Source organism: Mya arenaria, chromosome 4 (genome assembly GCF_026914265.1).
Source record: "Mya arenaria isolate MELC-2E11 chromosome 4, ASM2691426v1".
Classification (NCBI taxonomy): Eukaryota; Metazoa; Mollusca; class Bivalvia; order Myida; family Myidae; genus Mya; species Mya arenaria.
Window position 1 is genome coordinate 37,477,372 of NC_069125.1, and position 21,802 is coordinate 37,499,173.

General features: G+C 35.1%; 1 protein-coding gene across 3 annotated transcripts in view; it reads right to left on the bottom strand.

Annotated features, from left to right (window-relative positions):
* Window positions 1-21,802, bottom strand: part of LOC128230573 (autism susceptibility gene 2 protein-like) — a 121,755-nt gene that overhangs the window by 47,920 nt on the left and 52,033 nt on the right. For all 3 annotated transcript variants that reach the window (XM_052942980.1, XM_052942978.1, XM_052942979.1), the window contains 3 exons: window positions 9,826-9,972; window positions 6,267-6,302; window positions 4,050-4,076 (listed from right to left, as the gene is read on the bottom strand). In XM_052942980.1, coding sequence (XP_052798940.1) covers window positions 4,050-4,076; window positions 6,267-6,302; window positions 9,826-9,972 — 210 coding nt within the window. The remainder of the gene's footprint in view (window positions 1-4,049; window positions 4,077-6,266; window positions 6,303-9,825; window positions 9,973-21,802) is intronic.

Below are 21,802 nucleotides of genomic sequence, written 5' to 3' on the forward strand. Positions count from 1 at the left end.
TCAGAATATAGCAACTGAAGTAGACCATCTTATATGGTAACCTTTATTTCAGACAGCTGGCTGAATATTTAACTGATATTGCATAAATTCATGAGGCCCATCTATCAATATAAACATCCAAGTTTCAACAGAAAAACATACATTTAAGATTTACCTTAGTACACGTCTTGTAATCCAAATAAACAGAAACAATTCTATCCACAATCCATCAAATCTGACCGCTTTTAAATTATACAATCGTCAAATCTTATCCCATCAAATCCAATCCTGTTAAATTGTAAAACCTTACATGCACTTTGACATTAAACCTTAGTGTTTATGCTATGAAAGAGCGGGCTAGCCATTGACAAACATCCAAATGTCAACAAACTTCACAGTACCAGTACATGGTAAATATCATCTCCACCTTTCCCAAAAGCTGTGAAACTGCAAAATAGCAGGATGATTCAATGTGAATGTTTTTTTGTGAAATGCCAAATGCCTTAGTGTCTGACTTGTAACATCTGCCACCAACTACTATTATCTGCCGCTGTCGCCAACTTGTGTTTAACACGATATCATATTTATATATACATTTCAAACTTATTAATTTTCCCAGATCTCTTGCAATAAGATACAGCACGAAATTGTATACAATTTAATTTTGACGCACAGCTGTCGAAAAAATGTTAATTCAAATACAAGAAAAAAATAAGCTTTATGAAACCTATATCCAAGCACTGCTTTGTAACTTGAAGTTATCTTCATTTGGTAGTCCAAGTTAGTCACCCGATAACTTCATACCACTGTAACCTAAACCTAATCTTTTACTTCTCTTCAGCCGTAAACAAACATTTTAATACTCCAGCAAACACAACTGAAGCAGTCGCTTATGTTTATCCATTTATTCCTAAAATGTGTAAACAAAAATGAACGAACTCTGTCAACAACTTCCTTATAATGCGACAATAGGGACTCGACTTATTCACTCCTCAGTCACCCTCGGTCATATCCTCGGACAGATGCAATATTCTCCCTAGGACTGACCACCATGGTCAAATAGTGGTCAATGAATGTCCAATACAATAGCCATTGACCACTGGGATAAGAGTGTCCACTTAAGAAATGTGATTTGACCACAAACACATTAAACTGCATTAAATCACTGGTGTTACTTTATCAAGGGCTCAAAGGATCAATGGTGGATTAGAAAATTATGCAATAATACCCTCAAGTGTTCAAAGTGCTCTATGTAAAATATCTGTATAACCAAGAGTAGATAAACCTTATCCAGAGATTTTGCAAAACTGGTTCTATAAAACTCTTTATTAAGCAACTAGAATTTCATAAGCACTAGCTGTTGACATTTCAGCTGCAATATCAGTTACATGATTTTCAAGTTCTTGCATAATTTTCCCATTAGTTTTCAATCATAAAAACTTTTCAAAGTGCACCAGGTTTACATCCTGCGTGGTAAAATCATGCAAGCATCTGAAATGGATTCGGTTTTTTCCAATTCAAAATATCTAATGCTAATTTTAACAGGCTGTTTTTTCTCTCATTAACTATGTATTCCATTTCTTTTATGTTTTATGACAAGTCATGAAAAGAGTTATAACAAGAATCCATTTCTGGCCATATTTAATTGTCTCTTACGTTTGTGTTATTACTCATAACTCTTATTTTCTGAACTTAAATATACAAGACTGCATTGATGTAGAGTTATTATGTATTAAATAACATATTTCATTTTTAAGCTTTACAAATATGTTTTATGGCAGAACAGTTTTAACCGACATCAAGCGCTTACTGCTTACTGCATGTCAAATTTCACAAAATAAAAAACAAACTCTACATAATAATGAGTGTTCAGTTAGATTTAAAACAAGAAAAATATTTGGAGCCATGTTCTGCTATTTAAGAGGCTTTTTAATATGCAAAAGGATAATAGACAGTGTGATATTATATTATCAATGTTTTAAACTGTATTTTTAAAAACATCTTGGTCTACAAGGAATACTTACATGAAAATGGAATTATAAATCCTTTCTTACTGCAGGACACTCACACAGTTAAGTCGGCACACAAATTAAATAATTTAAAATATTCTCTGACAAACTATTACTTTGAACACACAGAAATACTACGATAATAAAGTAATACCATGTATATAGCCTCACACAGTTAATAAACACAAAGTAATATTCGTTATCAAACACCACCCAAAATATGAAAACTCCACTGAAGTATTTTCATACCAAAACCATGCCTGAGCTCATAGCTTAAACTTGTGACACAAGTGTTGATAAAATATCCCCGTCACAACTCTAGACATGTCCGATATATCGAAGGTCACTAAAATATCAGCGAGCTTTGAAACCTTGTCGAGTATCAATGGTCTCACTCACTCGGAACAATGATTACAAACTCCAAACACAGAAAAACATCCACTGTACTGTGAGTTGATATCGCCCAATACAATCGTGGCCACAATTACAGAGACCATGGGGTCGATTTGAATTTGTGGCAATACAAATAATGAGTTATACGATCTCTGCTTTAGGTGGTGACAGTCTTGTATTAGAATGATTCGCTCGAGTAATCGCGTGAATAGATTAAAAACGGATTTTGTCAAGTTAGCTTCACTGGTGACAGAAATACTTTCGTGGGCTTACAGTTATTAAAGGTTGACGCCACTTAATTACTGAGCGAAGGATATATACTCAAGATCTGGGATTAACGATAGTGGTGCACTAAGTAACCCTTTAATTCTGATTGTATCGTCTATAACACCGACGTATAAAAGACATTTGAGCGGATATAAATAAGCTATATAAAAGAAAACCCATCTACCGATATTTTTTGTAAACAACAATAATCCAATGATTATTGACTCTGATTATAATGCATAACGCGACCACAATAATTGTCTGCCATTTAATGGTAACCGCATAGGTAAACACACGTTACATTCATAATCCATCATAAAAATGTCATAATTTTTTTTTGACATGCACAAAAAGAAAACTGACAAATGAATGCTATAAAATAGTTTTAATCATATCATGGAACAGAACGTTCAAGGCAGATTTGACAAATGAACGCTGTAGTGTGCAATTATGTAAAATTATGGTACAAAAAGACATGTAATTAATAAAGAATGAGGCGCCATTTGAGGGGATTCAAAATAATTTAGAATTGAAAATATGATTCATCAAACTGCTCAACTTGGAAGAGAGAAGCAATCCATTTCAATTTTAAGATGCAATTACATTATTCAAAAGTTAACTTAATTGGTTTTTATGTGACTGGATTTTTTATTAAGCAAGTTAAAACTGTACCAAGACAGATAAGTGTAAATCCTGTTAGAAGATTAAAAAACTTTATTTACGAGAATTGCAACATCATTCTCGTATAATTGTTCACATTTTTTTGTTTAAATCAGGCGTGTTGCGTCCTTACAAAATTAGTTTTGTTACAGAAAATGTTTTGCGATTTCCTCAGACATCTTTAGCTGTTCATTATTAAAATGGTGTGATGATATTATATAAAGACAAGAGTGCCGCTGAGCAAACACGCTTGCCTGTTGGGTTTAGTTGGTGTGTTCTTGTTTATACGTAGAACAAACCTGTTAATTTTTAAAACCAGAGTTTTAGGTTTTGTCTCTGGCAACACGTAAACCAAGTTTCATATGAATAGCTTCAACTGTTTTTGAGTTATGGCCAAGGTTTAGTGTTTTGCAAAACGATGTGCTGCCGATGCTGCTGACCAATTCTATCAAAAAACAGGTAAGTTTAACATTATGACTTGAAAAAGATGGTAAGCTGGACCATTAGATCCCTACATTATCAGAATTTCTAAAACGTGCAGAAGTCGAAATTCCAACATCAAATTCATTTTGAAAATATTGGTGTCCGAGCCAAAATGCTAGACCAACCACAGTCAGCAAGGATGAAAAACTGCAGATATACTAACAAACGGCAGATTGGAACACTCAAATAAGGCACATAGCAGACTCTCAGATACGGAAGATTGTGGATACATGGATACAGAAAACACAACGGACTTACCCGCTCGTCTCCGCTTTCACTGTCACACTGAAATTGAAGAAAACAGTGTGTAAAACTAATGATCATTTCATGCCACATATTATGCTCTCCACCCTTCTTGGAACCATTAATTTTTTTACATAATATGTTTTACAACTTCTTAACAAACTAGACAGTTGTTTTTGGAAACAAAAACACATGTCTCTGTCATGCTTGTTCTATTCTGCAAAGTTGGAAAGATAAGGAACGGACTGTGGGTAGCGTGTTGATCAGGTGAACATTTTACCCAAGTTTCATGGAAATCCTTCAAGATGAGCTGATACAATATCTATGGAACAAAGGGATGACCTTAAGCTGTGACCTTGACCTTGAGCTGGTCTGCCTAGAATGTGGGCTCAGTATATATGTATTCATGTATCTCAATGTGGTGAACATTTAACCATAGTTTCATGAAAATCCTTCAAGGGATTTAGAAGATACAGAACAGAGAGAGTGTGACAGACAGTTGGACTGAGACATTCACTCTTAAAACAATGTCTCCCCCTTGCAAAGCATCTTGGGAGATATAATAAACATGGTTCGACTTGCAATTTCATTGGCTAGAAACACAAGAGATAAAATAAAAAAGAATAAAATTTGTACAAAATATGTATTTCTGCTTCTGATTTTTTTTACTCGCTCATAAAAGAAACAGTTTTGAACCGGTAGATCTCATGGTATTCTGCAAAATGCAAAAGATATCCTGAGAAATAAAAATAGAATAAAACTTGAACAAAATACGTATTTATAGCTATTTCTGTTTTGTTTTTTTACTCGCTCATAATAGAAAACAGTTTTGAACCGGTATATCTCAAGGTAATTCTACCACTGATTCTACAAAATGCATGAGACTTGTTTTTTGTTTAGAAAAACCCCCATTTCAAATCAATAATGCGAACACATTTTCCATTTCATTAGAACATCCACGGCATCTAAAGTAGCAATTTTGTACCATAAATTAGCATATAGGCCTAATGTTTTTCAGCAATAATGTTTCTATCCCATTATTTAAGGCAGAACAAAATCATCGTAAATTGCGGTTGATTTCCTCAGCTGTCAAATGTTGCGTGAAAAACTTCCATAAGTATAGGTTTTGATGTAACTCTCAACGATTGCCCACGTTTCTTATATCCTTAATCCATATAATATACTTTACACTCACAAAACTATTAAATAACTAAGACACTTAAATGATATTAAACATCAAACACATATTTCGATCATATAATATCTTAAAAAGCGACGTATTCAACCACGTTTTATGCAGTCGAATAATCAAACGCAGCAAGATGTCACATGGGGGAAAAGCGAACATGTGTCACAGTGCTCATTAGCCGAGCCTCATTCGTATGGAAAAGACGCAAATTTAGCGTGAAAATAGCAAAAGGCGTCAATAATACCGGAGAGACATCATCCCTTAGCATGGAGAATTCATCCTATTAAAGCAATACAATTCCTCATGAAAAGAATACTATAAAACCACTTGAATGAAGCACGCTGCTAGCATATTAAACTTTCAAAATTGATGATCAATTTAAATGAAATCAATAGAAGACTATGCTCCGACTGGCATTTTAATACTTCATTGAACTTTAGCATTTTACCCTCTCCTTAAGCCATAATGAAGTTTGGTCTCTCAAGAAAGATCTGCCATGTTCGTAAGATCCCATGCAGAAAAATAGAGGTACTCCCTCACCGAAGACTGACTGTAATGAAGTTTCATCTCTCAAGAAAGGTCTGCTTCATTTCTCAGATCACATGCGTAAAATTACCCTCGTCTAAATGCTTTGTCACAACGTTAAAGTACCAGCATCTATGGTAGTTTGACACAATTTACAGACTGGACACAAAATACAACCACTACAATTGTAAATTAGATTAACAGTTACTAAAATTGTGCCATTATCAGACAGTTCAGCCTGAGTTTAATGGAATTGTCAAGTCTTATGCGTTTAAACATTCAGGGAATTTTTAGCTACTAGGCTTGTCCCTATAGTTTCAATTGTGTCATTTTTATTATTGATATTTTACATTTTTATCTAAGAACGAGTTTGCCAGGCTTCCCAGCTCCTAAGTGATAACCAACATGATTTTTTGCAAAGATGCACGCAGTGTGCGACCCACATGATGTCGTCAATGATGACATCAATGTTATAAAAACCTGACTTTTTTTACCCCATGCGAAAAACATCTACTTACCAAATATCCTGCACCAGAACTGGACCTGGTACTTACCTGAAAATAAACATAAGAGTTTGGTTAAGTATCACAAACCGTTTTTGTTGTGGCATGTTTAGATGACATTCTATGGTTCATATATAGAAATCAAAGAATTTTTTCCTCACGACTATGTTTTATGACTGATAGCGAACAAAACTGTGACATTATTTTTTAATTCTTGCGACACACATGTACGCTAGGGAACATCATATATCTATATATACTAGCAGATAAAAAATAAGTGTACTCATATAAAATATGTCTAAAATAACGTCAAGTTTTTCGATGAAATCGTGATGTTTGCCATTATTTGAGACATAAATGTGTTAAGTGTGTGTGATACAGAGACATACCCACCCAAAGAAAAGGATAAATTTCAGAATAAAGTCTTTAAAAATTGCTATTCCTGGAGTTATTTCAGAACTGATATTTTTTGCATTCACAGTTTCCTTATTCCATAATAAAGTCTTCAACAAATACATGTACCTTTGTCATATTTTTATTTTTTTAATATATAATATTATAAAGTCATTCAACCTTTTAACTTTCCAATATCTTTAATTAGCAGCTTTTGTTTGCCCTCGTATTCATTTTTTTCTGTTTTGATTTGATACATCACACATCAGTAAATATAAAAATATGGTATTTAGAATCATATAAGCTTGAGAAAAATAAAGTCTATTTGTAATTCCTGGCATGAAAGCGTAAAATCGGATTAGTTTGATTATTCTAATATTTTTCCCTTTTCCAAATAAAAACCTGTAATCACATGTAAAGGATTTGCGCTAATCTTGTTATATTTCGTGCTAAGTCTGAGAAGCAGTAATTCAATCGGATTTTCCCAAAGAATTCAGATTATTTTGAAACAGTTCGGCCAGAGAAAAGTATAAAAAACGATCCACATCTCCACCCGACCCCATCTTAAACTCCCAGCTTCAATATTTTATTTATTTAACAAAAATATCAGCCTTACAAAATACGTAAATGTCACTTTAGTCTTTAATTGGTGCTGAATGCATTCTTTATTTTACTTAAAATAAAATTCTGCCCATCTGCTCAATAATTTTCTAAAACCTGGATAAGAATCTGACAATTATTTTCTCTGGCCTTGCAGAATGTACGAAGCAATATGGCCCACAGCATCCTATTAAAGGCGGGATATTATAATTGGAATGTTAAGACATATAATCCAAATCCGGCTTAAATCACTCATGAATGTTTTATTACTGCAAAACAAAAGAAAAAACATTTTTATGGTAATGCTGGTCATGACAGTGTTGTCTCCCTTGTACATGTATGCGTCAAAATCCCTTCTAATTGTTACAAATGAATCAACATTTAAAGTCCTTGCGCCCATGACTGCCAAAGGGATTGCAGATGATTCGGAATTAATCACTCAAGAGATCTTCTGATTTAATTTTTAAGAAAGCTAATCTGATGAAAATAAATGCTTATGTACCATTTTTTGGTTTTATTAAGTGGTTTTGAGAATTCATGCATGCTTAAGTATGGAGACATTTGTGCCAATACTAAGTGTTATATTTTATATTTTGCTTCAATAAACTATTAAACCCAATGTTGATTAAATGGTTTAGTAATGAAAGCAAATGAAAACAAGATGGGCCGATTGTTTAGAATTTTGTTAAAGTAAACAACTTGATTAATGATGTCGTTGTTAACTCCTAAATGTGAAATATTTGATGAAATGCTGGTTTGTTTAAATATAAACAAGTACAGCGGAAACAGTTGTCTCAAATCTTGTTAGAATTGCAGCAGATCTCAAGTGTATCCATTAAATTTTCAGATCAGTAAAGCTTTGAAAGTTTACAATGATGACTTAAAAAAAGTTGTTAACTTTTAACAACCTTCACCTAGCCCACATACTATTTCAGCATGCTTTAGAACTTCCCAAATAAACTTCAGCAAGCAAAAAACAGTATTAAACTAAACCCAGTATTGAAAGCATTAAAATGTCCTAAAATACATGATTTAAACAAGTTTGTTTTCAATTCTCAAAGCCAAGTTTAATCAAATCTGACAAGCCGTACAAAGGAATTCCATGCTCTATTAGGAAGAATTGCTAACCTAATCAATCAATCAATTAAAATCTAAACTTGAACACTTTACAAAATTTAATTCTCCACTTCATGTAAGAACTATGGTTTGTTATCATTTGAAATCAATGCTGCTTTGATAATATAATTTACAACTGACAAAACAGCAATTATTGCCATCCGCCAAATGGCTCATATGTCACATTTATATGACAACATTTAACCCTGGGGGAGGGGCCATTTGCCCCTGTGGGCATTTGCGGTTGTAACCAAATTTACCCCCATGGGCAAATCCCCACCCCCTTGGGTATTTGCATTTATAGGACGAGATTTACCCGTTTGCATTTTCACGATGAGATTTACCCTCCACGGGAAATTGGTGTGAAAAAAACACAAATTTACCCCCATGGGCAAATGTCCGGCATATAAACGCAACATTTGCTATCAAAAGCTGCGAGCTTGGCATAGTGATTTTTGTTCCAACAGCCTTTAAATAAATCCTTATATAACAATTAAAATTATAAGACAAAAGTATACTTCAAACCTCTAAACCATGGCTATTTAAGCTTAAGATTATATTATTCTTTCATGGTCACGGGTTGCTTAATCAAATACAACTACTATGCAATGTTATCGTGACATTGATATGAGAATGATACGAATAGATTTGTCACCCTGTATCACCACCATGACTGATATATTGCAACTGATATATCCCCCATTATAAACGTATAAGTACTGATGATTAGATTATCTCAAACAGATATGATGGACTAAGGATAAGAAAATGATTTATCATATATTGCGATATAAAAATGGGTGTCGCACATGAGAGCTGAATGTTTGATTAGTTTCGAAGTGTTAATATGAATCTTGCTGGGTTGAGAAAGTCATGCCAGGCTCTATATGCATAAATTAAGTAAATTTTCAACTTAGTGGAAAATTGCCTTTCTCATTAGTTATTGAATGAAAAAAGCAAAATACTTGTCCACTTAATACATAAATATGAATAATGGAAGGTACATAATTAAGAATTGAAATAATCTTTCTCAAATTTCTCCCTAAGATGCTTTGAGAATACTGCCCCAGGTGGCCTTTTTCGGGCAATGCATGAGCCCGAGGAGGCCAAGTACCTTTTAGGTGAGAGACAGAGACCTTGAATATACAGTAGAAACCCATTGGCACAATCGCTTGGCTCGATTTCCTCGTAGACTCGAACTTGATGTAAATGACCTATTTTAGTTTACTTTATGTAAGCATTCCCGCTTGGCTCGATATTTGCGGAGCTCGAGGTATTTTGGACGGTCCCTGAGATATTGCCTGTAAGGCTTAAGATCTATCTCATCCTTTCCCCAATTGTTAGAGGTTTCCGACTTTTACAATATCATAATCAGAAGGACAGTGTCCTCATTCATTAAAGAAACTTTACTCCTGCAGATGAAGACCTTTTGCATTAACATAAAATGTAAGCCCACCCAACTTACATCACTATATCGACGAGAGACAGTTTTCTTTGGCACATTAAAAGTGGCTGTGTCGAGATTATCGGTGGTTTCCCCGCTGGAACCTTCCTCGTTCAGCGGACGAATCTCGCTACTACGCCTTGCCGCCTTGTTCACTCGACTCACAGCCTGAAAATATATAATAGTGGGAATAAGCCTTCAAGCAAATAAAATAATAGTAGAAGTTAGCCCTTTAACTCCTTTTAAATACAGTTCTAGTAACACTGTTTTTTTTCCTCCACTCCTTCAACAGTACTACAATGTTATTTTGTTGTATAGTTTAACTTGTTTATTTCACCATTATTAATGTGAAACAATCACTCTCATTGGCACATGTTAGGCCAGAGTGTGGTCTTGTACTGTTACCCTGAGGAAACCCACTTGTCCTGAGCTTTGTGAACACAAACCAACCTGACAAATGCCCGAACCGGTCAATATGAACACAGGTTGTAGGTGAGAAGCAATTGCGATAACCACAGCCCTTGCTGGACACCATAAATGTGTGTATATATATATATGTATAGTATACATCATTTTTTAATATAATATATATATTTTATATAATATTTAATTTTTCTGCCTTCCTTACCATGGTTTGTCTGCTATATTGGCTTTTGAGGGTTTTAATTCATCATTTACAAATTTGTCAACAGTAATTATCAGGGGAAAAAAACAAACACATAAAACTTGGAAAATAATAATGATGACAATACAATCCCAGCTTTAATTCAAAACATAACCACTTTATTTCTATTGTTCTGCAATGTGTGACAACAGTCTGGATTTATTACCTTAAAAATTCTCAACACTTCATGCTGGGCAAGTCAGGCTCATATAATTTCAAATTACCTAGACCACAGATGTGGAATATTAGGTGACTCCTGGGAATATTAAACTCCCATCTACCAGCATTATATATTCATTATCCCTTACAACCGTGTAAAAACAACAGAAAAAACAATATGAATAAATAATTACAGCGTTCTAATTCATCAAACAATATTTCCCTGTTTTTTTTCCGGTGTGTGGGAAAACCGAACTCTGGGGGAAACTAGATCAGTTTAGTGCTGGTAATGAAACATGGCGGGTCCTGATAAATACCGTGCATTTATTCACCAATCTACCAGTCTCCCTCGGGAAATTGGCAAAGTATTTGTTGTCAATAACGGGGGATTGTATTCCAAGGAATTCCGTAACAGTTCTAGACACCGAAGTCCAATACTCTGACAATGACGGAAAGAACAGTGCGCTGGTTAAAAAGTATTTCCATAGAATGCGTGCATAGTCGCTTACATTGCCTGCTCATTCAAAGTTTTGTGTTACCCTTCTTGATATCATGTACATTGACAAATTGACAAATCGCAAAGGAATAACTCTGTCGAGAGAAGTTCATGAATCTACCCTGTTTGGTCCCAACAGAATTACTTCAAAATACATGTACATACAGACACAAATTCAGGGCACATGCATGATCTCGCACTCGTGCATGTAAATCTTGTAAAGAAACGAGTTTAATGCAGGTGCACAATGTCACAATCATACATTTACTTCTTGACCAGACACCAGTTTAGTGCAGGGCGGCCTGTGTACAATGTCGCACATATGAATTTACTTCTCGAACAGACACATATACAGGGAACGTACATGCTGACAAAAATATGCATGAACTTCTCGTTAAGACACAACACTAAGGTACCTCCACATACATGCATTTCTCATGCAACAACAACAACAGCAACACAAGGTTTCAAAGGTCAGCGATTTTTTTTTTATAGTTCATAACTGTTTTTACTATTCATGCATACTTCCTTACAACATTTAAAGTTAAGCGCACTTTTTCATTGCTCTGCATCAACTCCACAATGACTGCTGTTTTTTTCCTTTCCTTAAAGGACCATGAATCATTTTTCAGGCCATAATTTTGTCACAGTTTAGCGCTGAAACACAATCTCATGCTTCGACTGGTCCAGATAGGATTTAATAGTCAATATCGGTTTTTATGTCCGTCAAACAGTAGTCACAAAGCCAGTATCAAATTTACTTTATCATTACAGACATGTCATATAAATCTCCCTGGGGACATAATGATTCCGTTAATATTCCTGCTTTAATGTTACACGTTATACCATTTTTATGGTCGCTATCTTGCCCCGTGTTCCTGTTGATTGTTTTCATTAGAGCTTGTCTGAGAAAAAAAATGGAGTTTTAAGTATTTCTGAAGTTGGCTTCTCCCGGCACACAGTTCTCTTATCACCAAAGATATACTTTCGTAACATTACAGTAAAAGCTTTATGCATCATTTATGATGGTAATAAACTCTATGGTGATAAAAAAGACAGTATATCAAACAAGTGCTGTCCATTATAATGTATGGTCTGGTTTTCAAAGGAGAAATCATCTCAGACAATGTTAAAATATTCACAAAGTCAAACGTTACAGAACAGCAGTCAAAACCCAGTTTGTAAGAACTTGTTGGGTGCATAGAGTGTTAACCATCTAGGCAAGATCGCCTAATTTCAATGCAAATTTTTGTTCTGTTCGTGTGTGTTTTTCTGTCAAACAAGGGGCATAACTCAACAATTATTAAAGCCAGTCAAACAAGGGGCATAACTCAACAATTATTAAAGCCAGTCAAACAAGGGGCATAACTCAACAATTATTAAAGCCAGTCAAACAAGGGCATAACTCAACAATTATTAAAGCCAGTCAAACAAGGGGCATAACTCAACAATTATTAAAGCCAGTCAAACAAGGGGCATAACTCAAGAATTAATAAAGCCAGTCAAACAAGGGGCATAACTCAACAATTATTAAAGCCAGAGTTATGGGCCTTGCAACAAATGTGTCCATTGTCTCTTGCAACTTTAATATGTACCAAGTTTCACGCAAATATTTCATAAAACACTTCATGAGCTATTGCTAAGTTTAATTGTCTTGCAGAACAATGCTGCCGCTGCCGCCACCAACAATACCTGGGTGGCTTTGAAATGATACAGACCAGCTAGAATGGGCCACACAGGCAAACTTAACTCTCTTATATAAGTGAGAGGTGAGATGTTGCTGTCATATATCTTATAGATGTCTGCCTCTCACCAAAGGACCCCATGCAGGTCTGAGCCCTATCAAGGTGTTTTGCTCATGGCCTCTCAAATACTAACTGCTGACATCGTTTAAAGACATCTGAATCACGTTCCTATACAAGAACAGATGCACAACAAAGTTTTATTAGCAAGAAAATAACTTAGTTTGATAAACACTTTTTACAAACTTATAATTAACAGCTTATAACTGCTAGTGAAAGCAAATTTTTCACTATGACAATGCAACAATGCACACTTAAAATGCTTCTTGGTCCATCATACTCCAGGGACCATGATTGCGAACAGTCTGAAGTCCAAGTCTAGACTCAGACTCAGAAAAGCATTTTTATAAAGGAACAAAAAATCACATGTATTCCATTTCTTTTACAAAAAATATGTAAATACTAGTAAAACATTCAAATAGTGATATATTTCAGCAAGTTTCACCATCAATGTCTGACAGAAGGAAAATCACAATGTGATGAAGTTTTGCCATAATGAGTCTCGAGTCTGAAATAAGACTTGAGACTGTTCGTAATCACTGCCCCAGGTTGAACTTCAGATTACGTGAACACTAACATACTTCTTTCAGTCATGGATAAAGCATTAAATGCCTACGCTAGACCCCCCCAAAAAATATAGTAAAATTTAAATATGGAAACACTACCGAAATTTAATGCCTTAAGACTCTTAAATTCCGAAGCAGAAAGCAATAAAACTGCCTCTCGTGGGCTTTAAAATGGTGCAAGACAATTATGTAAAATTCACAAAAATCCACAATTACAAGAAATACATTGCCATCGGCAACACCCGCCAAAATTGGTGCCAGTGCTCCCTGGAATACAAAAGCAATAGAAATCTGAAATATTTCAGTCACAAATGCTACAATCAATCACTCGAAGCAAATGAAGACAAATATCTGATCAAATTGCCAAAGAATTCAATTTTCCTCGAATTTTCATTTTTTTCAAGTTGAGGATGTTAAATGACTTTACCCTATGTATTTTAATAACCACAATGGCCGAAAAGTAACATAATGTAACAAAATACATCTTACTTATATGTCATTACAGATGGCATATTCTAAATATAGAAATCATGAATAAAACTGGAAATTTATTTATACAATTACACCTAAAGCCATTGGCTCGATATCCCAGGAACCAGCCAAAATACTTAAAATTGAGCATCTCAAATATCAAGCAAAGCAGGAATGCTTAAAAAGAGTTAAACAGAATCGGGGCTTGATATCAAATTGGAGCCAACGGGGAAAGTCAAGCCAAACGATATCGAAAAACGGGTTTTGACTGTACAATTAATCCTTTAAAAAATCTGATTTCTAACAACCCTAGTGTTATGTAGAATGCATCATCACTGAATATGTTCAAGTTAACAATAAATGTTCTGTTCTGTTCTACTTGTTAACAATATCACATTTTAGGCCATTTGCAACTATTTTCACAAGTCTAAGGGCCCTCATCTCATGCACCCCGGCCCACTCCCCCCGTTCATGAAGGGTTGAAAAAAAAACACTGTTATTATCGTACTAAACAAAGTTAACAGAAAAAGCCCTAAGACGTTATAAGAGATATTATTCTATATTGCCCTCATCTAATCCTGCAAACTCCTCCTAAATCCCTATATATCTTGTTTGCGTTTTCCCTAGCTAAAACTTCTTCGGGAGACACGTACAAACCAATTAGATGACAATCTGTGTCGAAATCCAATCAAACCCATAGAATGCAGAAAACGGGAGTACGGCCTCCATCCAAACAACTTCAATCAAGTCATTCTTTTGAAATACAGCATCATGGTTACAGTTGCCATGGAAACCAATATTTCTTCCCAAATGCAATTTTCCAGATTTAAGACCTTTTTAACAGTAAAATTGGAAACCTTTAAATTACTTGATACGGATGAAGTGATATTCCTGGATTTATTTTTTTGCCATTCGAACTTGATCAACTGATTGTATGGAATTGATAACAAGAGCACCATCAGTGGATGTTATCGCTTGTCTGTTGTTTTTCCAGTCAACAGGCATAAAATGATAATCTTGGTGGTGGTGTGTTAGTTTAATTATTCTCGCACTCGGGCCTTGCCCATTTGGCAGGGCCTCCCATAAGATTATTAGTCATTTTATGTTTTTTCGAGCATAGTGCACAGACAGAATGTAACCCTGGTTACAGCTACCCTGGTTCTGAAACATGCACCAGTGTATAGCACTGTCACATGGGCCCCCCATTTAATGTCCCTCTTAGAAGATGATTAATATTTGTTTAGTGGTGCAGCGGGGAATCAAACCTGTGACCCCTGGCTAATTGACAGTCAAGTGTGTAGCCACTAGACCATGGATCCGCCACAAACATATTAAAGCAAGGCTTATAATTAGGTCATACTACATGTATGAGTAGAGCAAAATTACTGGTAACTTCTGAACCAAGTTTCATTGAAATGCTCACATCCAACACTTTAAGGCGGAGTGCTATTAAAGTCTAGATCATGGTTCACGTATTACAAATTAAACAAATGTATTCCTAGGAAGTAATTAAGCCACTGCATGATCAAGTTTGTTAACTTGTAAATCATTAACTACATCTGACTTATGGTCTATCATTGAACCTTAGGTATCGTTAAGTACAACTGCACTGCCCAATATATAAATAAATTCAGTCACGCAGCCTAATAAACAAAACAAAGTGCAGGAAAAACTTGGCTCTGATTGTCTTGTTTAAATCGATTAACAATTTTTTAAAAAGCTTGACTGTTTTTCTTGAAAATGCAGGCAACCATTAACAGCAAGCAAATTAAATCATCATGAAAAACATATTACACGGTATACAGCTTATTTGCAAAAAATAAATAATTTGTCATTAAAATATTCAACATAAAAAAATATAGTATTATCTGAAATATTCTTAAATCTTTATTTTGTCAATTAATTATTTCATAGAATATCATTAAGAAAAAGATCTCCCCAATGAAACACAATTGCATTTTTATCACATGAATGTGTTTTACATTTGTGTATAACTAACATTTTTACATGCAGATTTTATCAAAAGCTCGATATTTCTTATCACAAAGGAACTGTTAAAACATTTAATTGAAATTCTGAGAAATGAGATTTTCTTTTTGCTGAGAAATGTCAATTAGTTTTTTTGCTCTCAGCCAGCATATGTTAAGAGGGAACACGAACTATCAGAGAGACAAAATATTTTTATTTATCTGTATTGCCTCCCTTGATTAATATGCAACAGTATATCAAGAGTTGTCTTTCTTAATAACAAAAGTATAGAATGGCAATTTGTTTACAATTTAGCTTTATTGCGGTCATCACGGATACAAATATATGAGGCCCTCATAGTTGATTTATCTATTTATCTTTTCATTTATCAATGCCTTTAAAACAAGTGAATATACATACATCAGCTATCAGGGCCTCACAGCTGTTGGCAAATAAACTTACCAAAACATACTCATCAGTCAGTTAAACAAAGCAAGAAAGCCAATGCCATTTTGCACTGAAGAAACAGTAAATATCTACACCAAAACAGCAACGTCGGGCAGTCAGTTACCACCTTTCAGGGAATCTTCATTTGCCATCGTTTTTTGGGGAACCTTATTTAAAGCTACAATTTCATTGGCCGGTTGAAGTGAAACCAAAACAAGTTGTACATGTATGGATGCGTAACTGTGTAATTAGACCATCTCTTCAGTGATAACTTCCATGTAATACATATCAGAATACGCCAAATCAAGTCTGTGGTTCTATGGCAATGGCAGTTGCACTTGATTCGAAACTCACCATTTGGGTGGAACAAAAGCCATAATAATTCAACGCTTCAAAACCTTGAAATGCTAAGATCATTGGTAAACAATTCAATAACAGTAAAAACTATATATGTATTCATTAGATGCAGAAGGAACACAAATCTCGGTGAATATTGCCTTCCAATGTATAATATGTCATATTCAAAACCTGTTAGGCAAGCCCATCCCAATCACTTCAATTGCATCTTTTTTTCATGTATACGAATATGATTGATCGGTTTGAACCTAAATAATTCTACAAAAAATGACTGCATCAGGCAGGTGTTTTTTTCATTATGACCCTAGAAACAGCAACAGTAAATTAATTTTTAAAAGCCAGCATAAAACATTAATGAGTTTTTTCTTTCACAAATTAATGTCATTTATGATGAATTTATTGAAACATAGGAATCTTTTTTAATTAAACATTTCAAAGGTCAGAATCATGACGGTAATAGTGATAACTAATTCCCATTAGAGAACCACAAGTGTCAAGAAAACCATTTTTTTCTCAGAACTTGACAGTTATAAAAGGCAGAGCAATGGAATTTGCTAGACTTTCATCCAGACCATCATGTTTCTGATTATCATCAGCTAAAATGATAGGCTCAGCCTCCCTTGAGGTTGACACATTGAAACTGGACCAGGATAAGGTGCACAGAAGCTCATAAACCCCCACCCACTCGGGAATTACATGGAGTTGACTTCTTTTTTCTTCCCTCTTCATGGTTGTGTAATGCTTTAGATGTCAGATCACAGACACTTTTTGGTGGCTAAATTATTCTCATTGGCTTAACCTTGTTCAATAATGAGGGTAAATTTGCCCCTTTTGGCTTCTAAATTCTTCCTAACACTGCATGGGGAATGCGGACAGGCTATAATGCAGCCAAAAGGCCAATAAACTAAATTTCATGTGATCATCTTAAATTTTTCATGAGCTATGGCAAAGATTAAGTTTTTTCAGGTGACAGCATTGCTTATAGCCTTGGTGACAACATTGGAAATGGCATTTGATGCCAATGATGATGGGGAAGACACCAAGGGATGATGACTATTACTACTTTACAAACATTGTGACTTTAGTTCTGATAAAAAACTCAGATGAACTAAGAAAGATAATGACATCAAATAACAGTTTCTATTTCGTCTTTTCTCTTTTTGTTTTTCCATTACTCCAAAAACAAACATTTCCCACAAAGATACTTTGAAGCTTCTGATATTCACAGACACGGAACTAACATAATAATCCCATCAGTCGTTCACAAATCTGACAGACTCGATGTAATTCCGCATCAATATTTGATGATTACACTTGATACGGATACATCTTTCATGTGGTATATTTCTCCCTTGTCGACGATCATGTTATCTATTATATCCAATATTCATTTACATTCGACATTGTATTTCCCAAGTGACCGACTGGTATTTATACTCGTATTCAATTGAAAATAGCACTGTGAAACTCAAATCGTCCCTGCGGCATTGTTGCTATTGTTGATACTCGGGCTGACAAAATGCTACACCAGACATTCTATTTAATAGTTGATACCAATCAATGTAACACAAAACATTCACAGACATACAACATAAATTATTTTAAGTATTTATTACATAAACAAGAGCTGTCACAGACATGTGACAATCGCCCCTGAGATGGCCTTCTCGTTGTGATAGGTATTTGTATATTACAATAGAGTGTAGTTTCTGACATATAGATCTGCAGTGTGGTGACATTTTTATTTATCCAAATATATCTCGGCAATTTTCTGTGATAAAATCACAGCTCAGACACAAATAATTACTATGAAATCTCTTCAGCCATATTGCATGACCTTGACCTCAAAGTGATATTGACCTCAAAGTGATCTTGACCTCCAAGTGTGACCTTGACCTCTGAGTGTGACCTTGACCTTTGACCTTGACCTTTGAGATAAGAGACACACAGCCGAACGAAAGCATGAACGGCCCAATAAACGTCTAGAGCTTAACTATCAGAGGTCATCGGTTTGATCCTTAGGAAGAGGTCATGGACTTCATCCTCAGGAAGAGGTCATGGTCATGGGTTTGATCCTTATCAAGAGGTCATGGACTTCATCCTCAGGAAGAGGTCATGGGTTTGATCCTTAGCAAGAGGTCATGGACTTGATCTTCAGAAAGAGGTCATGGGTTTGACCCTCAGGAAAAGGTCATGGGTTTGATCCTTAGCAAGAGGTCATGGATTTGATCTTCAGGAAGAGGTCATGGGTTTGATCCTTAGTAAGAGGTCATGGACTTGATCTTCAAGAAGAGGTCATCGGTTTGACCTCCTAAGCAAGAGGTCATGGGTTTGATCCGCAGCAAGAGGTCATGGGTTTGATCCGAAGCAAGAGTTAATGGGTTTAATCCGCAGCAAGAGGTCATGGGTTTGATCCTTAGCAAGAGGTCATGGACTTGATCTTCAGGAAGAGGTCATGGGTTTGATCCTTAGCAAAAGTCCTTTGACTTGATCCTCAGGAAGAGGTCATGGGTTTGATCCTTAGCAAAAGGTCATGGAGTTGATCTTCAGGAAGAGGTCATGGGTTTGATCCTTAGCAAGAGGTCATGGACTTGATCTTCAGGAAGAGGTCATGGGTTTGATCCTTAGCAAAAGTCCTTTGACTTGATCCTCAGGAAGAGGTCATGGGTTTGATCCTTAGCAAGAGGTCATGGAGTTGATCTTCAGCAAGACGTCATGGGTTTGATCCTCAGCAAGAGGTCAACAAGCAGCTTCCAGCTTTCACATTGCCTTATAACAAACACCATTACTAATTTATACCCAGAAAAATCACTAAAGGTGATTCATATCAACTGCAAGCTTATTTCAAAAGGTGAAAGGTTAAAATAAATCAGTATTTACCAAATATGACAATCGCTGTCTAAGTCCCTGTTATACAGCTTAAGTTATAAGATTCCAGTTCTGATGGTAGTAAAGTGATAACTAATAGTTTTAAGCTTCCAACTTTCCACTTACACAAACAGAATATCCCGAAAGATTTGTTCAAGTCAAATTATTATTCAAAAATAAAGAATTTAAAATTTCACTTATAACATATATAACAAACATTTACATTTCTTCACCAAAAAGAAATATTAAAAGAAACAGTGACATATCGCAATAACACATGTATGCTTTAAAAACTAAAAAGTATATTCAAAGACTTAATATTGTTCAAGTTCCTTTATCAGATTGCCGAAAGTAGCCGGTTCATAACAATGGAACTGTCATGGAACAACCTTAAACTATATTCTTAAGTATATTCCAAAATCATTCGAGTTTCACGAGATGCCAAAGATAGTCACTGCGCAACTTAATTCTGTCATCCAGGCATTCAGACTAATAAAGTAGTCACTTATTTCATAATAGTGATCTGTCTACAAACATACTCGACACACAAATATGGTGAACGGTGAAGAGGTCCACTTGAAGCGACCCTAAACGAATATCACGGGTAATTCCTGTCAATAAGAACCCCGACTGAAAATCAATCTACACTACTGCGTGTCCAAGGAATGCGTGAAACCTTAGGAATACACTGGGAATCCTGCTATGACATTAGCTCGTTTCTAAAACACCGCTCTTATTATGCGGAATCTTATCACCTCCACTGTAATAATAATGAAGAGTATTCAAAACCGATGTAAACCGTTTAAGATTATATACAAACATAGCTTACTCTGGCTGAATCGGCTTCCCTTATATGGATAATTTACAAATGATGAGTGTAATTTATCAAATTTAAAAGCTCCTATGCACACTTACTAAATCCTACTCTATAAATTAGATGCCTGCTAACAAGCTGTGGATTAGGGAAAAAAGGCTGTGGAGGTTCGAAAATCTTGTTGTCAAATGGCAGTAATCCAGAAAAAATCCCACAAAAACCTTCCCATATCCAATGAATAATATTTGCCTAAATTTGGTGTCAAACAAATGGCCAAATTTCATGTCTTCCTATCAACCATAAATTTTGCTAACATCATTACTTTTACACTAAAACAGGCTTAAGTCTTATATGTCATGCAGCGGAAATAAATATAGCCAGGATACTTTTTTTGTGTGCACGTAACCTGGCTGGCAGTATCTGGTCCATTATTTGTCGGAAAAATGTTCGGAAAAACTTTGTTGAAGGTTGACAACATAATTCTATTTTATCCTGCACATATTATGAGGTATTAAATAACATCATGCATTATGATGCATTTCGTAAATCAACAGAACATTCCAACCAACAGATTATGATAAGCTAGCAACAGGCCTAACTGCTTTATAATATGTCTTCAATAATCTTTAAAGTTCAGTCATTTCCCATCCCAAGACAGAGGCTTACTGCTTGGCTTTTTTTCTCAGTTATCAAAGGAACATAACTTCCAAGATATTTTAGCCAGAGTGATGGAACTTTCTATGCCATTGTATTACCCTCATTTACTTGTGTAGCAAGGTAGACCAACAATGCTCTTTGTTTCACAATGCTCAGGCAATGCTTTCTGAACAACTACTGTTTTCGCTCTTATAGACTGGTGCCCTAATAGATGTACATTATATCCAGGACTTGGAACATGATTTAAAAGGCTTAAAAAAAAATATGTCTGTTTCGGGTAACCCGACCCTACCTATAAAAATGCGCCAACCTTAACAATTTTTTTCCATTTCTGAGCAAAAAAAATATTCGTTAGCGAATAGAGAGTTACGAAGGGCAGATAAATGCAGACTTTAATCAGAATTATTGTTAATATGATAAAACAAAGTCAGGCAATGACAGTAATGTAGGAATGACTGTTATGTGCAAGAAAACACTCTGAACTTACGACAGATTTTGAAAAAGAAAAAAAAAAGAAATCCCTACCTACCCTACCTAGAAATTTTGGGAAGGTTACCTTTAACAATTTTTTTTTTTGGCCTTACTAGAAAGTTTTAAAAATCTGACTAGAAAACTTCAAGAGATGTTGAGCCTAAAAAAGGGTTTGTTTCTAGTTGCATGCCAAAAAAGATACAGGTCGATAGGTAGGTGTTTTTTTTCTTCTTCTTTTAAATAAGGCATGTGAAATTA